Source organism: Heptranchias perlo, chromosome 29 (genome assembly GCF_035084215.1).
Source record: "Heptranchias perlo isolate sHepPer1 chromosome 29, sHepPer1.hap1, whole genome shotgun sequence".
NCBI classification, from domain to species: domain Eukaryota; kingdom Metazoa; phylum Chordata; class Chondrichthyes; order Hexanchiformes; family Hexanchidae; genus Heptranchias; species Heptranchias perlo.
In genome coordinates this window covers 18,683,238-18,703,668 of record NC_090353.1, presented here as the reverse complement: position 1 = coordinate 18,703,668, position 20,431 = coordinate 18,683,238, and the positions used below count along the sequence as shown (strand labels likewise).

At 39.5% G+C, this 20,431-nt stretch overlaps 1 protein-coding gene across 7 annotated transcripts in view; it reads left to right on the top strand.

The window, feature by feature from the left end:
• Positions 1-20,431, top strand: part of LOC137299471 (ran-binding protein 3-like) — a 303,210-nt gene that overhangs the window by 224,403 nt on the left and 58,376 nt on the right. For all 7 annotated transcript variants that reach the window (XM_067968224.1, XM_067968219.1, XM_067968221.1 and 4 more), the window contains 4 exons: positions 1,098-1,134; positions 1,544-1,633; positions 7,411-7,482; positions 7,821-7,886. In XM_067968224.1, the coding sequence (XP_067824325.1) occupies positions 1,098-1,134; positions 1,544-1,633; positions 7,411-7,482; positions 7,821-7,886 (265 nt within the window). The remainder of the gene's footprint in view (positions 1-1,097; positions 1,135-1,543; positions 1,634-7,410; positions 7,483-7,820; positions 7,887-20,431) is intronic.

Genomic DNA, 20,431 nt, shown 5'->3' with positions numbered 1-20,431 from the left:
TTCCTGTAGTGTAACATTTTATGATTACTTTTCCCTGACCGTTCTCCATTTATCACCACCCTCTGTTTACTGGTCACAAAGATAATTACACATGAGGGCAGCCGTTCTACCTATCTAGCTTGTTCTTTCATATCACAGCATTTAACTGATTGCAGAGTTTTTGCCTCAATAGCCAGCCCAGGAGACCATTGCTCGGCCAATTTTCAATCTGTTTAGCTAACTTGTCATCTATTCCATGAGTTTGAACTTTACCTTCTAGTTTCACACAAGGAACTTTGTCAAATTCCTTTTTAAAATCCGCTAGTTTTGTTCATCGAAAGAAGATTCCAGGAGGTTTGTAAGGTAGTGTGTTGCTTCTGAAACTTTGCTGACTGCTTCCTGTGATACCTGCCCTCTTTAGATATTCATTTATACCATCCCATAGAATGCTGTCAAGCATTTTCCCAGTATAGGTGATTGGCTAACTGGTTGTAATAGGTTTGTGCCTTACTATTTTTTGATAATTGTTATATTTACTATTCTCCAGTCCCCAGGTATCACTCTCATTTACAGACATCTGAAAAGTATTAAACAATGTAATGTAACACTCTTAATTCATTGCATCAAGTGTTGAGGCTTCATGTTGCAGAGCTCAAAATGTTCTGTCTCAAAATGAGTCACATTTGGTGGTTTAAAATCTGTCCTTAGTATCAGTACAGAAATGTGGCCACATTTGCGTTTTACTGAAATTCCAGTGACCCTACTGCATACTCAAAGGGTTGAATGAAAGAGCTGAACATGATTCAAACTGGAGTCCTACAGACAGTTGAGAGTGCATTGTTATGTTATTTGGACCTTTTTGTGGTGTATAAAGTATTGCATTTGTAAAAATATTTGCTGACTGCAGTAACTTTTAAGTATAGCCCCAAATGAATGATGGTTGCATGACCACTAGATCTTTGGGATTAATGGCTAGTTGGACATTAAATTATAGAATTTTCAAATTTTCAATTATGACACTGCTGTCTCTTGTTGGCATGTAACAGGGAGAAGTATATTTTTAAATATAACTGACAACCTGGAGAATTTGAGAGTGATGGGTTTATTTTGTGTTTTAGAGGCCAGTGGATGCCTCCAGTCCTGAAGATGCGGAAGGTGAGTGTGTTCAGTTGATTGATTCTTATGTTCTGTTATGTTAATTTTAAATATACTATTGGATCCCCTTGCTCACAGGTAGTCTGGAGCACAATTGATATTTAGTTGCTAAAATGGAGCTATGCTAAAACTGGCCTGTCTTTTTAAAGCCATTATTAAAATACTTTCTGTAGGGATTTGTCTAAAAAAGGCAAATCCAGGCAATTGTAGTTGCTTCTAAACTCCTGAGGTCAATTAGAGGGTATTTGTACCTTTTTTGTAAATTTTTGGCTGCAAGTCTGAGTAACCAAGCACCTTTTTTTAAAAAATTGCCTTTGTGATTAAATGTGACAATTAATGCATGATGGCCACATGATAAACTTTTAAATATATAATTGTTCTGCACAGTATAAATTATTTATTTCTTCAGATTCTGACAGAGATGATGGTAATTACCCTCCACCTGTTAAAAGAGAGAGATCGTCGTCTTTCACACAGGTGTTCCCATCTTCACAGCCGGGTATGTTCCTTTTCCACATGAGTGAACAAATGCTGAAACATTTTGTTTTCTTTTTGCCACTGGTTATTAGCTCAATAATTGGGATTATGCATTGGCTGAACAAATACGTTCTAAATTAGCTGAGCTACAGGCATCCTGGAATCATTTGCAGGTCCTTGAGTCTGTGTGTGCCATACGCAGTTTATCTTTTGGATGTTCGCTTAAGTGCAGCTACATATTTGATTCTTTTGGTAGCATTACTAAACCTAATTCCTTGTTATAGTGGGAGGGAGTGGAAGGTAGGCGAGCATGCACAAATGGACAGGGAATTGAACGTGAACAGATCATTGACCGAGATGATGGTGCACCATCAAAAAAGGCAATAATGAGTATGAGAGATGTATTTATGGGCCTGTGCCAATGGCTTGGAAAGTTTAACATATGAGCTGTTCTAATATTACACTGACCCAAGATATTTACTGGTAAAGAAAGTATTTGGTTTAAAGGTACACATTACAAAATTTAATGAAACTTTTCATGAAAATAAACCAAAAGCACATTAGTACAGTATATCTGGCAATACTCTGATATAACGAGCATTAAATAGAATTACAAAATCAGCCTTTTTCAATCCCCATACTGGATTCTAGTTGCATGTTGGAAGTATCCATTTTGTGAATAATGACCGACTGGCTGAGTTAATTACTTACTCACTGAACTAGGAGAAACTGAAGTACTGTTTTCTTCCATTCCGCTCCCCCAATTGTGTGCGCTTGGACATTTTGATTTGGAAAACCTGTCTCCCACTCTGTGCATATTTAATAGCAGGCCAGCTCACTTGTGTCTGAACAAACCTTTTATCCACTATATACATTAGGATAGGGCGCTTGTTAAATGGGAGGAAATTGCACCTCTCTGAAAGCTCACAATCTGCCCTATTACTTTGCTGCATAAATATCATTTAGTTTACTATTTGTTTTCTTCTTTTATTAGCAATAGAGTATATCAGATGCTTTTCTGAAAAGAAAATTAGTTCTATTCTCACTTTCTGAACCAGTTCAATATTTTGTTCTCACAAATGTTGTTTCTGTGGTATGGTTCTTAAGATAAAGTTGGTGTCCACACCTTGGTGCTGGAACTCCGGTCCCAGAGTATTATCTTTTTCTGCTGTAGCATGCCTGCAGCTGCCTTTATCTTCTATAGATCCTGTTGTGGGGTCTTTTCAACTATCAATGCTAGTGTCTTTGCTACCTTTCCACCAGGCATACTTTATATGCAGAGCTTGGGTTAATTTCTCCAGGAAGACGATCAACAGGAAAGCTATCATCCTCAAATGGAGAATCTTCACTTGATGCACAACCTCCAAACACCATCTGTCAGTAGTAATGTTCTCCTGGGAGGGGGATGTTTTGTAGGTCTGCATTTTCTTAAAGCTACTAATTCTTCAGAAGGTTTGGGCAGAGCATCTATCATTAACTTTATATTGGAAGAGTAAAACTCAGACTTGCTGGAGCTGTGTGTCAGTTTACCTTGCAGGCCAGATTTGTCAGCGTGGATCGGTAGAAAAACTAGATAGTTTCCTTTGTTTGAGGGTATAGCTCTTGGAATAGGTTGCCAAATAAGAGCCTCTTGCCTTCAGTAATTGAACACTTCTTTGTGACCAAAGATAAGTTGTGTAAAATGGTAATGACAGGATAGACAGGCTGAAATCTTAAATGGATATCCCCGCAATTGTACTGGTTTCCGATTGTTGTCTGAAAGCAACTTTTTTTGGAGTTTATGTGGTGGCCATTTCTTTGAGCAACAAAACTGTTGGGAAGTACACTTCGAAAACTTGGTTTTGTTCATATGAGTCTTGTACTAGACAAACTTATGTTTGTGCCATCTGAGCCTGCGTCCTCAAATGTCTTGTCACACAAGGCAGCTTTACTTCTGGGTCTTTTTCAATAAATCGTCTCTTTGGATGCACAGTACAACATAATTGCATGCAGGTTTGGCCATTCTTGGAGCCTCATCTGAAATTTCTACACAAGATCATAACAGGATTTCACCTCTTCCACAAGATCTAACATTGCAAAACCTCCCCAGGCACTTTAGAAAAGGTAGGATTTGCACACCAGGGAGAAGAATTAGGGAAGATGGCCGAATATGAGGTCTAAAACAAAGCTTTTCGGAATGCTTTTGAAGGTAGGGATTTTGGGAAACAAATTCCGGAAAGCAGAGTTGTGAAAGCTGCAGGCTCTGCCACCACTGGTGGAGTGGAAATATATAGTAATTCAGACTCAGGAGCAGAGGGTGCAAACTGGAATATAAGGCTAGAGGAATTGAGAATTTGTGTGGAATGGAGCTTGAGAGTCCAGGAGGAAAACATGTCACTAATGCATAAATGAGGGTTTCAGTGATGGTGCAGGTAAGATGGGTGGTATTTAGGAGGTGGAAAATAGGTAATAAATGGCTCACTACCTAATCGAGCACCCAGGAATTATAGAATCAAACAAATTACAGCACAAAAGGAGGCATGTCAGCCATTGCACAAGTGCCGTTGCTAGCTGTTCAACTGGAGCTGTCTATTTTAATCCTATTTCCCTTTCTTTTCAAATGCTTATCAGATTCCTTTTTTAAATGGTTATAATCTCTGCCTCAATAGAAGAAAGACTTGAGCCTTTCACAACCTCAGGATGTCCCAAAGCGCTTTACAACCAATGAAGTGCTGTTGAAGTGTAGTCACTATTGTAATGTAGGAAACGTGGCAGCCAATCAATCAAGGTCCCACAAACAGCCATAAGATACTGACCAGATAATCTTTTTTTAGTGATGTTGGTTGAAGGATAAATATTGGCCAGGTCACCGGAGAACTACCCTGCTGTTCTTCTGAATAGTGCCATGGGATCTTTTACACCCACCTGAGAGGGCAGATGGGACCTCAGTTTAACGTCTCATCCAAAATATGGCACCTCCGACAGTGCAGCATTCCCTCAGTATGGCACTGGAGTGTGAGTCTGGATATTTAGCTCAAGTGTCTGGAGTGGTACTTGAACCCAAAACCTTCTGACTCAGATGTGAGAATGCTACCATTGAGCCACGGCTGACACCTATGGAATATACTTGTTTTGCATGCAGTGCAAAAAATTAAATATGCTACATTCTTCTGTGTTTAGCTTATATTTTTGTTTGTGAGCAAAGTCACAGGATATCAACTACTGTTACAAAATATATTATAAATTACAAGGTATAATGTGCTCTCAATACAATATATCCTTTGACTCAACATGAGCAATATCACTGGAGATTGACTGGTCTGCGTATACACAGTTCTTCTCCGCTGACCTCTCTTTTTCCTCAATCTTTCTCTTTCTCAATCTCTCTCTGTCACTCTCTTTCTCTCTGTCACATAACTGAGAATTTTAAATTTGATCCGCTGGGGGACCGGGAGCCAATTTAGGCCAGTAAGGACTGGGATGATGGGTGAGCAGGACTTGTTGCAGGATAGAATAATGGCAGCAGAGTTTTGGATGAGCTGAAGTTTATAGTAGGTGGAGAATAGGAGGCCGGCTAGGAGAGCATTGGAATAGTAGAGGTGAAAAAGGCATGGCTGAGAATGAGTCGCACCCTTCTCCAGCTCAATATTGAGTAGACTGAAGCCATTATCTTTCACTGCTCCTCAAACTCTGCTCACTTGCTACTTCCCATCCCCGATCACACTTTCTGGCTGAATCAGATAATTCACAATCTGTGTCTTCTGTTGACCCTGAGCTGAGCTTTAAACCCCACAACTTGTCCATCACTAAGACTATATACTTCCACCTCTGCAAAATTGCTCATCGTCATCCCTACCTGAACTCCGCTACTGAAACCCTTATACATGCCCTTGTCGCCTCCCTATTCAACTGCATTAACCTCTCCTTGCTTGTCTCCAATTCTCCACCTTGCATTAAGCTCCAACTTGTCCAAAACACTCATCACAGTTATCCTGGCCTGCATTGTATCCTACTGGAATATCACACCCATTTTTGCTGACCTACACTGGTTTCCTTTCCCCCAGTGCATTCAATTGAAAACCCTTGTAACCACCTATAAACCCCTCCATTGCCTTGTCCCATTCTATCTCTGAAATTTCATCCAATTGCTCTAGCTCCTTCCTCTCATACGTCCTTCTATTCCTTCACCCTGCCATTGGTGGCAGAGCCTACAGCTGCCTTGGTCTTACTCTTAGAAATCTCCTTCCTAAACCTCTACACCTCTGTCCACATTTTAAAAAAAATTCCTCATAACCCATGTCTTTGACTGAGCTTTCAGCCACTCCTCATTTCTTCCTTCTTGGTTTGGTGTCTGTTTTAATTATGCCTATTTCTGAAGAGCCTAGGGTTTTTTTTACATTAAAGGTGCTATATAAATGCAGGTCTTTGTTGCTGCTTCAGTAGATAAGAACTGAGGATCCAGCTGGAGTGCGGCTGTGAATCAGTGGAGCTAGGGGGTACTGAAAATGTGAAAGCTACTCCATACCTTGAATACTTTATTCAGTTGTGATCATTGAGCCACAAGGGAGACAGTCAAACATTGGAAGCAGTGCAGAGAAGAACCACAAGGCTAACCCTAGTGTTATAGGTCTGAGTGATAAGGAATGTCTAAAGAAACTTTGGGCTTTTCAGCATTGAAAGGAGGTGTCTTGAGAGGTGATCTTAAAGAGGTATACAGGATAGTAAACAGCATGGAAAAGGTAAATTCAGTACGATTACTTGAAACTAGGTTGCGTGAGTAGGAAGGGGACACTGGTTCAAACTACTAAAAAGCAAATTTAGGACTGATGTCAGGAAATTCTTCACGTAGAGTGTTCAGTACATGGAATGGACCTCAGCTAGTGGAATGGAGGGGAAAACCTTTGAATCATTTAAGAACCAAATGGATGCTGCAGTGGGCACTTTAAGGTCGTTGGATGAACTATGATAGGCCAATTAGCCGTCTCCTTCCGTAATTATCTTGTGATCAGTGGATAATGGAACTTTGTATATGGTTGAACTTTGTTCAGTGAACGAAGAGGCCTCTACCTAACATAAGGAAGGTGGTACTTCTGTTACCTGGACCTTCATCTTCACTTTCTTCTTCAGAACTGGACTCCTGGTCACTGGGACCCTCATCATTTTCAGTAATTTCAGATTCTCTCACTGAATCTTAAAACAGTTTTGGGAGCTTCACTTCTACATTCTATTGCTATGGGAGAGACAAATAGTACACTTGAAAGAAAATTTAGTTTTTAATTAGCAGACTAGTTTAAAATCCATTGTTTTTCCAACCAATGTGATCTGCCCTTGTTGAAATTAGGTCTCGTGGCACCATAGACGTGACCAGTTCAAACTAAAACGCACTATTTTGCCAATTACACTACAGATCATCTCATCAGAGGTTCCAGGTCAGACTCTTGCTGAAATGAGAGACTTTATTAGTATTCCAAGGTTAAGGCAGGTTTTCAAATTAAATCCTGAATTGGTCACTTTTTTGGCACAACTGTGACATCCTAATATGTGGAGGATAAACAAATGATGAATAAAGTTAATTCCCAAGCATCAGAATGGTCTTCCATAGCTTGGTGTGTTCGACCAGAGTGTGTTTGTAGGGTCGGTACGTTGCCCCGGTCAGTGCTCATTTCTTTATGCTGCTGTCACTGTTTGCAGTCCTTTTCCTTGACTGTAAAATCCCTATATACTGGAAGGAAGGGGCATTGTTGGGCAGCATGCAGAATTAGGGATTGTTAAAACTGCTTTGACCTGTTGACACTCACTGCAGTTGTCTTTATCTTGCAGTTCCAAAGAATAATGTGTTTATGCCATTGAGTTTCTGCCAGGCAGCAGCCAGCAACTCTGACTCAGAGCCAGGTAAGTCTTACAACCCAGCACTGGGAAGTATTTCCCATTCCTTAGTCCTCTTTTACGCTTTACTGTTCCCTTCCATATAACCTCTAGAAGCTGGAAGGATGGTTGCTCCAGGTGTGGACTCTGGTGCAGCTTTGTGTGTCCTCTCCTCTTTGTGGGGTGCCCAATGTACTGGTCCTGCAAAGAAATGGGTAGGTATGCATAAGTCTGAATGTACATCTCAGACTTAAACAAGGACCTGCAAGGTATGATGAGTGAATCAGCTGTGCTGCTGTATTTACTTTTGTTTTGTCTACTTCATAACTGCTACAGACTTATTCACTGGTTTTCTTTCTCTTTAGATGAGAAGAACGTTGGCTTTCGGCTGAAACCTCCAACTTTAATCCATGGCCAGGCTCCCAGTGCTGGTGAGTAATGTTATCTGAGGTCGTAGAGAGACTGGTATCTTAGCAGTCTAGTACATTCTGGTAGCTGTGCCTGAGGTGGTGGATTACTGGAGCAAAATATGACACTGCTATATCCACAAGGTACTATGCCTGAGTCAACGGTGCCTGCTGGATTGTGTCCTTGTTGCAACTGGCACTGTATACAATACTGACACACTCACTCTGGATTTTACCTAGGGAGAAAATTCATTTGAGCATTGTATCTTGAGCAGAAGAGGCAGACTCTTCACAATAGTGTAGTGTTCTGCGTACCTGAGGCAGGAAAGATGCACGACTGTTCAATGCTGCAGTGTTCTCTTCAGCAGCGGGGGCAAACTCTCCCGAATATTGTAGCATTCTCAGCACTTGAGGCAGGAAAGAGGTAAATGTTCAATACAGCAAGCATCGAATGGGAGCTATATATAAGGCAGCAAGGGCAGTGTGTTCTCTGCTGCAGCAACGACATGTCCCTGTTCAATACTGCTAGCTGCTGTATTTGAGGCAGCAGAGACATGGAGCTATGTACTGTAGTGATTTCAGCTACATAGTGGCTATTTTGAAATTTAGAATGAGGTTGTTGCTTCAAGCAGGCAATAAAAGTGAAAATAATTTCCTGTTTACAACCTTTTTTATTAATAAATATGTTGTAATTTTCAAATGGATTAAAAGTAATATCCACCCAATCTTGCATATTTTAACATATTTAACTGGGATACGTATTTAGTTTGAAAGTGTGTCAGAAATTAAGTTCTCTGGCATGTGTGACTCACCCACTGAATTCCTACATCAACAGCAATTTTGGCTCAGGATCCATCAAACTGATGCTTTTCTTAAGATCTTTTCTTAAGATGTGCTGAAAATATGTCATATTACATTCTTCTGAAGTAACTTGTAACTAAAAATTTGTTCAATAACATACATCTGTAATGTAAAAAATATTTTTAATGAATGTAAAACTCAGGAAACACTAAGGTGTGTAGAGCTGGAGAATCTGTGACAGGTAACATGCATCAAATCGTAAAATATTGAGCTGTGCATCTTCTAAATATCTCTGTTATAGACCACATTTCTGTGCAACTATTGGCAGATACTTCCTGCTCTTTTATGCTCATTCAGTCTGATTCTACACAAGCCTATATGATTGCATTAAGAAGCTGGTATCGATATTTACAGGCTTGCCCGATTGCTGCAAGAAACTGGTGTGCATGTGTGAGCATGCTTTGGTATGTGTACACAGGTCTGTCTAACAGTCATTTTTGGCTGTGTGTCTATGTAAGCTGTTTTCAGAGACCAGGTATGTGCGTGTACCCTGATTGTAGCAAGAAGTTGTGTGTATGGGGGTCTATTTACCTTTATGCAGTTGTGTTTGTAGGCATATTTGCTGCAAGATAAATTAGATTTTTTAAGTTGTTTGAACATTAGCATGTCTAATAATGTTTAAATGTGCTGGGAAAAGAAACTATTCATGACTGAAATATTTTTACGTTGGAGAAAATTGTATTAAGGTTTTGCAGTGTATGTTACCTGAGACAGTTTTGCATTTATAGTGTGTAATTTAATTTGAACATTAATATGAAACATTATGTTTCACACAAGAATCTTCACAGCGTAAATGAGCTAATAGATAACGGCCTCCCTTTCTGACTTGTGTTCTCCTTGAGTTTGCAGCGTGATGTGAATATTAAAGCAGTATGGAAACAGTCTTATAAAAGATTTTCCAAATCACATGTAGATTAACGTTCTTGTTGGTGCTTTAGTATTTTCACTCAGAGGTAAGTCCAATTGCTACTAAGCTTGTTCTGTTTTGTGGGCAGTGTACACGGCTAGCATTACGGCCAGAGGGAGAAGCTCTACAGTGAGTACTGTAACTTACAATAATAGATTAATACTGTGTAGTTCCTTCTGACCAATCTGCAGGCATGACATTTTTTCAGACAGCAGGTCTCCAAAAGTTAAGATCAGCATTACTGTGCTATCTATGCCAGCTGGTTTTAACAGGACCTGAGTGCAGACTTGGATTTAGATTTTTTTTTACTATTTTTTGGTTTTCCACATCCTTGTTTTGAAACTTTAAGAGCCTGTATCAGGATTGATCAAAGAAAGCCTAGTTACGGGTGCAGCATCACACTGCTCTAGTTAATGCAGTGCTAATATTGAATTGACTGCAACAAAAGATTATAGAATCATAGAATGCTACTGCGTAGAAATAGGCCATTTGACCCATCAACTCTGTTGATATTTTTCTCCTCATGAGCCACTAGTCTAATTCCACTCACCTGCTTGCTGCTCATAACCCATAATATTTCTCTTTTTCACACAAGTCTTTGATTCCCTTTTAAAAGAATTTTACAATACTGTGACAGAATCTACATTCTGATTGCCCTCTGAGTAAAGAAATTGTTTTATATACCAATTTAATTCTTTATGTGATTATATAAATATGGGCCCTCTTGTTGTTAACTTGCTATCCAGTGGAAACAATCTGACTATTCACCTCATTATTATCCTTCAGAATTTTGAAGAACTAAATGTAGACGTCTTACAGATCTATTATCACTAGCCAACCTTAGGATATCCTGCCCAAATAGATTAGAACATTGTAATGATCGTTCATGCCTCAGGAGCTTTTTTAAAACCCTGAGATCTAGTGTTGGACAGAGTCTACCTCTTTTTTTGGAAACTGTAATATGTAGAGCGGGAGCCTGTTGTCTCCTGTGTGGGTGAGCCATTGCAATTATATCTGCATGTGAAATATAACGGTGCCCCAGTATTATTTTGGTAAAGGTGTTGGTGGACAGTGTCCAAAGTATAATCTTTCGATTACATATTTTTCAAACTCTCTGAAAACCCCTTCACCATGGTGCTCTACGCTGTTAACCAGACCAACTCCTTTGTAAACAGATGTTTCTGACTTGCGTAAAATTCCATAGAATTTACAACATGGAAACAGGCTGTTTAGCCCAACCATTCTGTGTTGGTGTTTATTCTCCACGTGAGCAGTAGTCCTAATCCCGTGTGCTAGCTCTGTTGCCATATATTTTTATTCCACTTTCCTTCAACCACCTATTCTTAAATGTTGACATGGTCTCTGCTTCTATCACTAATTCTGGTAGTGCATTCCACAGCCTCACAAAAAAAGTTACTCCTGCTCTCTGCCCTAAATCTCTTACATTTCATTTTATATCTATGTCTGCTTATTCTAGACCCCTCAATAACTGGAAACAGTCTGTTTCTGTTAACACTGTCCCATCCCTTCTTCATTTTAAACACCTCAATCAAATCATTGCTTAATCTCCTATGTTCCAACAAAAACAGCCCCAGTTTTCCAAGTTTTTCTACATATTTGTTTTTCTTCATATCTGCTGCATCAAAGTGAATCTGCACTGTACCCTTTATATTGCTAGCTGAAGACATGACTACATTGTATTGTGTCTACAGGATATATGTTCTGTATATCTGCATCTTACTGCAGAGTTGAAAACATTCAGTGATCCTTGTGTTTTAACTTTTCAAAAATGAGTCTGCCTGTCACAGAACATTCACAGAGGTTTTTTCTTGCTGTTGTAAGAACATAAGAAATAGGAGCGGGAGAAGGCTGTACGGCCCCTCGAGCCTGCTCCGCTATTCACTAAGATCGTGGCTGATCTTCGACCTCCACTCCACTTTCCCTTCTGATCCCCATATCCCTTGATTCCCTTAAAGTCCAAAAATCTATCAATCTCAGCCTTGAATGTACTCAACGACTCAGCATCCACAGCCCTCTGGGGTAGATAATTCCAAAGATTCACAATCCTCCGAATGAAGAAATGTCTCCTCATCTCAATCCTAAATGACCGACCCCTTATCATGAGACTATGCCCCCAAGACTCTCTGGGGGGACTCTCCTGCCAGGGGAAAGAGCCTCTCAGCATCTACCCTGTCAAGCCCTCTCAGACTCTTGTATGTTTCAATGAGTTCCCCTCTCATTCTTCTAAACTCCAGAGAGTATAGGCCCATTCCACTCAATCTCTCCTCAAAGGACAACCCTCTCATCCCAGGAATCAATCAAGTGAAACTTCGTTGCACTGCCTCCAAGGCAAGTATATCCTTTCTCAGGTAAGGAGACCAAAACTGTACACAGTACTCCAGGTGTGGTCTCACCAAAGCCCTGTACAATTGCAGCAAGACTTCCTTACTCTTGTACTCTAACCCCCTTGCAATAAAGGCCAATATACCATTTGCTTTCCTTACTGCTTGCTGTACCTGCATGTTAACTTTCTGTGTTTTGTGTACAAGGGCACCCAAATCCCTCTGAACACCAACACTTAATGGTTGCTCACCATTTAAAAAATATTCTGTTTTTCTATTCTTCCTACCAAAGTGAATAACCTCACATTTCCCCACATTATACTCAGCCTGCCACCTCTTGCCCACTCACTTAACCTGTCTATATTCCTTTGCAGACTCTTTGTGTCCTCCTCACAGCTTACTTTCCCACCTAGCTTTATATCATCAGCAAACTTGGATACATTACATTCTGTCCCTTCATCTAAATCATTAATATAGATTGTAAATAGCTGAGGCCCCAGCACTGATCCTTGCGGCACCCAACTAGTAATAGCCTGCCAACCTGAAAATGACCCGTTTATTCCTACTCTGTTTTCTGTCCGTTAATCATGCCTCTATCCATGCTAATATATTACTCCCAACCCCATGAGCCCTTATTTTGCGTAACAACTTTTCATAGAATCATAGAATGGTTATTGGCACAGAAGGAGGCCCTTCAGCCCATCGAGCCTGCGTCGGCTCTCTACAAGAGCAATCTAGCTAGTCCCACTCCCCCACTCTTTCCCCGTAGCCCTACAAATCTTTCTCCTTCAGGTACCTATCTAATTCCTTTTTGAAAGCCACAATTGACCCTGCTTCCACTATCCTTTCAGGCAGTGCATTTCAGATCCTAACCACTCGCTGTGTAAAAAAGTTTTTCTTCATGTTGCCTTTGGTTTTTTTGCCAATCACCTTAAACTGTACCCTCTGGTTCGTGACCCTTCTGCCAGTGGGAACAGTTTTTCTTTATTTACTTTGTCTAGACCCTCCATGATTTTGAACACCTGTATCAAATCTCCTCTCAACCTTCTTTGCTCTAGGGAAAACAATTCCAGCTTTTCCAGTCTATCCACGTAACTGAGGTCCTCATCCCTGGAACCAATCTAGTAAATCTTTTCTGCACTGTTCCTAAAGTGCGGTGCCCAGAATTGGATACAATACTCCAATTGTGGCTGAACCAGTGTTTTATAAAGGTTCAACATAACATCCTCGCTTTTGTACTCTATACCTCTATTTACACAGCCCAGGGTCCCGTATGCTTTCTTAACTGCTTTATCAACCTGTCCTGCCACCTTCAACGTCCTGTGTACATATACCTCCAGGTCTCTCTGTTTCTTTACCCCCTTTAGAGTTGTACCCTTTAGTTTAAACTGCCTCTCCTCGTTCTTCCTACCAAAATGTATCACCCCACATTTCCCAGCGTTAAATTTCATCTGCCACGTGTCTGCCCATTCCACCAGCCTGCCTAAGTCCTCTTGAAGTCTATCACTATCCTCCTCACTATTTACTACACTTCCAAGTTTAGTGTCATCTGCATATTTTGAAATTGTGCCCTGTACCACCTAAGTCCAAGTCATCAATATATATCAAGAAAAGCAGTGGTCCCAGTACCTTACCGAATGCCTTTTGAAAATCCAAATAAACTACATCCACTGGTTCCTCTTTATCTACCTTGCTAGTTACATCCCCAAAAAATTCTAATAGATTTGTCAAACACGATTTCCTTTCCATAATACCATGCTGACTCTGCCTAATCATATTATGATTTTCTAAGTGCACTGTTACCACGTCCTTAATAATGGATTTCAGCATTTTTCCGATGACTGATGTCAGGCTAAATGGCCTGTAGTTCCCTATTTTCTCTCTGCCTCCTTTCTTGAATAGCAGTGTTACATTTGCTACCTTCCAATCCACGGGGACCATTCTAGAATCTAGGGAATTTTGGAAGATCACAACCAATGCATCCATTATCTCAGCAGCCACCTCTTTTAGAACCCTAAGATGTTAACTATCAGGTCCAGGGGATTTGTCGGCTTTTAGTCCCATTAATTTCTCCAGTACTTTTTCTTTACTAATATTAATTATTTTAAATTCTTCACTCTCATTAGACCCTTGGTTCCCCACTATTTCTGGTATTTTTTTGTGTCTTCTACTGTGAAGACAGATACAAAATATTTGTTTAATGTCTCTGCCATTTCCTTATTCCCCATTATAATTTCTCCTGTCTCAGCCTCAAAGGGACCCACGATTACTTTCACTACTCTCTTCCTTTTTCTATACTCTTAGAAGCTCTTACAGTCCATTTTTATATTTCTTGCTAGTTTACTGTCATGTTCTATTTTCTCCCTCTATCAGTTTTTTGGTCATCCTTTGCTGGTTTCTAAAACTCTGCCAATCCTCAGCCTTGCTACTCTTCTTGGCAACATTATCAGCCTCTTCATTTAATCTAATACTATCCTTAACTTCTTTAATTAGCCACGGATGGATCACTTTTACCGTGGAGTTTTTATTTGTCAATGGAATGTATACTCGTTGAGAATTATGAAATATCTCTTTAAATGTTCGCCATTGCTTATCTACTGGCATGTCTTGTAATCTAATTTCCCAATCAACCTTAGCCAACTCGCCCCTCATACTGTGTAATTGGCTTTGTTTAAGTTTAAGACTCTAGTTTCGGACTTAAGTACGTCACTCTCGAACTCGGTGTGAAATTCTATCATATTATGATCACTCTTCCCCAGAGGATCCCTTACTATGAGATTACTAACTAACCCTGTCTCATTACACAAGTCAAGATCTAAAATAGCCAGTTCCCTGGTTGGTTCCATAATGTATTGTTCTCGGAAACTGTCTCGAATGCATTCTCCAAACTACTTTTGACGATTTGATTTGCCCAGTCTATATGAAGATTAAAATCCCCCATTACCTTTGTTACAAGCTCCTTATTTCTTGATTAATACTCTGTCCAACTGTATAACTTCTGGTAGGGGGCCTATAAACTACTCCCACCAGTGTTTTCTGGCCTTTGTTATTTCTTATCTCCACCCATACTGATTCTACTTCCTGATCTTCCAAGCGAAGATCCTTTCTCACTACTGTCTTTATGTCATCCTTTATTATCAGGGCTACCTCCCCCTCCCCCCGCCCTTTTCCATTTTGTCTGTCTTTTGGAAAAGAAGAAGGTACGCAGATTGCAAGCTAGCATGTGAATTTATCCAAATTCAAAGGGATGCAAATGGTGAAGAGCCCTGCATTGGACAGGAATCAAACCCGGCTCTCCCGTGTGGCAGGCGAGAATTCTACACCTGAATGCTCGCACGCATTGGTATATAATGTCAGAGAAAGGTACTACGGACCTGGTTAAATATTTTTGAAGAGAGAAATTTGTGTTAATATAGAATATGAATATTAACTGGGCATCTAAATATAAAAGGTGCTTCACCAGATATAACCGAACCTTGTAAGTGTACCCCCCGCAACAGGTGTTCTTTTTGAAAATGGGCATAATCTGAGTGCTCTTCAACTTTTTTTTAACTAAGTGTGACAAGTGACTGCCTCTGTGGCTCAGAATCTTCCGACATGCTAGCCTGCATTGTTTGTCCATAAATGCTCTGTATCAGATCACTAAATTGTCAACTAAGTAACTTTAAAAACATTGAATTTAGTTTTCCCCAAATGTAATGAGAGCTTTCCTTTCTTCAGACCATTTGATCCTTTTGCTACTAGGTGATCTGAAGACCCTATCTACCTATATTTATGAACTCAAAAAGTGAATTGTGATCTCAAATGCAACAGATTTTAATTAATCTTATAACTGTCATCCTTCATCAGACACTGAGTTAGTTTATATAGCTATCACCTAAAATTGTGGGTACTTTCCATTTCGACAAGCATTATTACTGATGTTATCTTCCCCATGCATGTATCTCACTTTAAAACAGTTGGTATTGACGCAAAGCAAATAGTACATTTTAATTTTGTTTGTGCTCATGTGGTATTTGTGAATGTGGGAACTTTTCTTGTTCGTGGTGTATGCCTGTTTTTCATTTAGTGTACCTGCATATATTTAAAAGAAAAATGAAAAGATCATGGGAGATAGTTCCTATGAGAAGGTATTTTCATATCTTTGTGTTTGATGAGTTTTTAAAGAATTGATTTCCTAGAAATCCTCATCCAGCACCAAGTTTTTCTAGTGATGTTCAAGGGCAGCTAAAAGGAGTCTTTGCAGAAGTCTTCCGTTGGTATGTATACTTAGATCGGTAGCCTGTGTAAACGTATTGAAACGTATTAAATAATCTAAAACAGATCATTTTTCCCTGAATTAATGGGAAAATAACTTGCTGGGCTGCTGTGTCAGTTCTTTTGTGGTCGTACTCTATAAACCTTTACAGTTTTGTAGTAGAGAGCATATGCATGCACTGCTTTTGCACGTTGTCAATTCTGCCTTTAATCACCAAATTAAACAGGATTTTTTTTTAGCATAAATGATACCTATCTTAGAGATTATCTATATACAGTACAGAGGCCACTTTCCCCTTGTCCTGCTGTTGAAAACCAGAAAAATGGTGTTCCTAGGGAAACTCCATTCATTTGTATGTTTACAGTAAAAGACAGTCGCTGAACAGGTTATTGGCTCTTTTTCATTCTTCCTGCTACTTCAAAAATAACCTCTCGTGGTCTGATTTTTAGGCAGATGAATATTTGTTTTTGAAAGTGTTTTGTGGCTAAGCTAGGCCTTATTTGCATTTCTGTAGATGGATTTTCAGACTAATGCTGTGTCACGGTTTAAATTGCAAAGCTTTGTAAGTAAACATTTATGTGAGTATCTTAGTATCGAAACAAAAGACATTTTGTTTCAATGTGATTCAGTTTCTTTGAATACATTTATACTCCTTGTGAAGATTGAGGGGGAGTACAGATCTAATGAGAACATAAGAAATGGGAACAGAAGTAGGCCATACGGCCCCTTGAGCCTGCTCCGTCATTCAGTCAGATCATGGCTGATCTTTGACCATAACTCTACTTTCCCTCCCGATCTACATATCCCTTGATTCCCCTAGAATCCAAAAATCTATCCATCTCAGCCTTGAATATACTCAATGACTCAGCATCCACAGCACTCTGGGATAGAGAATTCCAAAGATTCACAATCCTCTGCGTGAAGAAATTCATCCTCATCTCAGTCTGGAATGGGCGATCCCTTATCCTGCAACTATGCCCCCTAGTTCTACATGAGATCATGATCTGCTCTGGTGCATAATCCTTTTCCTGTAGCATACTGTAAAACATGAACTAATTTGGAAATTCTGTTGACATGCATGCTTTATGGATTTCATGGCTGACCTCAGTAATGGGGAAAGTCTAAAGTAGGTCCCACCATACACATGTACAACCACTTGACATTCATGGTCAAGAGAATGCCAAGGAAACCTAACCACTTATTTTACCTTGCTCTCATCGTGGAAGGGCACTGATCTACTCGGAATCCAGGGGCAAAGGCTTAAAAAAAGGAAAAATTCCTTGCAGGAAGATGTGCGTAAGGCACATGTCAAACCATCAAAACAAAATGAAATGATAATTCTCAATCCCTTGACACAGCCTAAGAAAGTTACTTTTCAACCATGACTACTAGTGACTGGAAGTAATGTTACTGCAAGATGATCTCATGTTTGCAAGAGGAAGAGAAAGATACACCTCATAAGCTGTTGAATAAATGATTATTTAACCTTGAGGATTCACAAAATGCATGGATCCTATCAACAAACCGAAGTACACAAGAATAACTTTTCATTGGTTCAAAAAGGCTTGCAAACTTTCTCACTTAAAATTAACCCAGTTTTTTAATTTTAAAAATGTATCCAGTGTTATAGGTAGTTTTGTGGGGGGAGAGGTGGGTGACAGTTAAGCAGCTATTTATGCAAATCCAATACCCTGAAAGATAGAGTATGACTATAAGAACATGAAGTCCAGAGCAAGAAATGGGTCATTGAGCATATAAAGCCTGCTTCATCCAAAGTGAGAAATAAGGCATGTAGTCCATCAAGCCTTCCCCATCCAGTGTACTACTGTATCATATATATGTGATATGCTAAGGAGAACTTCAGTTTCTTTCCCTACTTCCCTTGAAAAAAATCAAGCTATTAATATCTAATCTCAACAGATATTGACCTGTAATTACCATCTCTCGGAATCTGTTCTACATGTCTACTATCAGAGAGAGTTTTTCTAATAGCCTTGCCTTGGACGTCCGAATTTTGTACTTGTGTCCTCTGGTTCTGTGCTAATTATCAAATTAAAAAGCTTCTTGCTTCAACATTATCTATACCTTTCATTATTTTAAAAACCTGTATGATGTCATCTCTAAAATTTTTTCAGCAGTAAAAATTAAGTTTAGTGACTTAAGCCTTTCTTCATAACTTAGCCGCTGTAGTCCTTGAATCATCCTGATCATTCTCACCTGAGCCCTTTCTAATGCATCTAATGGTTTTTGAGGTAGTCATTAAAACAGCATCTTATTCTAAAATTGGCATTGCCATTGATCTGTACAATACCAATATAAGGTACTGACTTGTAATCCATTGCCCTCCAGATGCACTGCAGTAACTGATTTTGGTTATTTGCTTATGCAGCTGTCTCATACTACCTACCTTCAGGGTATGGTTATTGATCACCCAAATTCTTTTCATTTTCAGCCTCTGCCAGTGGAGGACAAGTCACTGTTTATTTTTGGTCACATGGTGAGCAGATTGGTGGTCCTCCTGCCATGTCTACTCCTGGGCCTGGAAAATTCTGCCAGCCACAGGTCCAGAAAGCATAGGATCATCAAGCGGGATTTCACTGCCTAGATTTCACGATTTGATTCATGCCCAAGTGACCCTTGAATGCCAACATGCAGTGTCTACTGATTAACCGGATGCCTTCCATGACTGGTGGGCACCAGGTGGTATTTTTGTTTTGACTTCTCCTGACTTCACTGTTTTGGTTTAATTTGTCTAAAGATAAATTTGGATGGGCCACCCTTCCTTGAATTTCTAGTGGTGCCCTCCCTGCGTGGGGAGCACTTGATGTATCCCTGTGGGGTTAGATGTTGCCCATTTCCACACATTCATCTCAAAGTTCATCTTATACATGTTTACTGTTATCTCTTCCTATATGCACAATCCTATATCTATAATTAAAATCTTATCTGCTATATTTCAGCATAATTGGTCCGAGACTATCTGAAGATAATCGTTCTTTCATTACCTGCACATGCACCTTTGTATTATTAGAAAATGTAATACTACTACAGCCTATTCACAAATATTGTGAATAGTAGGGGTTCCAGACCCTGTGTGAAATACCACTGGACAGTTCTTGACACCTCATTATAGAAAGAATATTAGAGCTATGGAAAGAATACAGCAAAGAATAATATTGGGAATTAAAGGTTAAATTTATGAAGAAAGGCTCAAAAAATTGGTGTTTTTTTTCCATTGAAACAGAGAAAATTAAGGGGAATGTAATTTGGGTTTTCAAAATTATGGAAGGTGTTTTAAAGGTAAACAGTAAAAGCTTATTTCCAGTGGTTAGTAAATTGGTACCGGGCTAGACTCAGGGTTATCACTGGAAGGAAGTTTTTCACATTATTAGAACAAGGAATGTTTAATCACAAGTATCTATTGAGGCAGGCACCATAATGTTATCTAAAATAGAATTAAATAGGTATTTGAAAAGGAAGAATATGGAAGGATAGGGAAAACTCGATTAAAGGGCTGGCACCGGCACAAGCACGACGGGCTAAATGAACTTGGTCTGTATTGTAATTTCCATCAACATCCTTTGAAAATGCCAGTGTAGTATATCTTAGTTGTGTGCAGAGCAGTTTTTAAAAAAATTTAAATTGCTGTCCTTCAGTACCACATTGCTTTTGGGGTGTCAAAGTTTGCAGTTTCCTTGCATAATGTTACTTTCTCTGATAATAGAGCACATCTACAAAAAAGCACCGTGAAAAAAAATAGCATTGAATGCAAGTTGTTGTTAAAGTAGTTCAGGTGTTGCTATTTTTGCCTGTTACTTAGGTGTATGTAGATCTGTATAGGACTTCTGTGACCAGATCAAGAAAGGATGTGAAATCTGTGCAGGTATAGAATCTTATGCTGGCTTACCATACGTTCAGCAGCCGTTCCATCATAGAAATAATTCTTTGATGTAACGCAAGCAAATCCATTTGTACTGAATGTTCACTCCAGTCAAAATGTTTAAAAAGCATATTTGTAGTAGAGAATTAGGCACTGCTGTTCTTGTAATCAGTTTCACTAACAGAACTGCAACACTGTCCAGATCCCATTGAGCACCTTCAGGGAGATGCAGGCTCCAGCCTTTGAAGAAGAGCACCTCATGCATTTTATGTGGGGGACTTGAAGTCCAGTTTAAAGGTTGGCTGAAAAAAATGGTGCTCA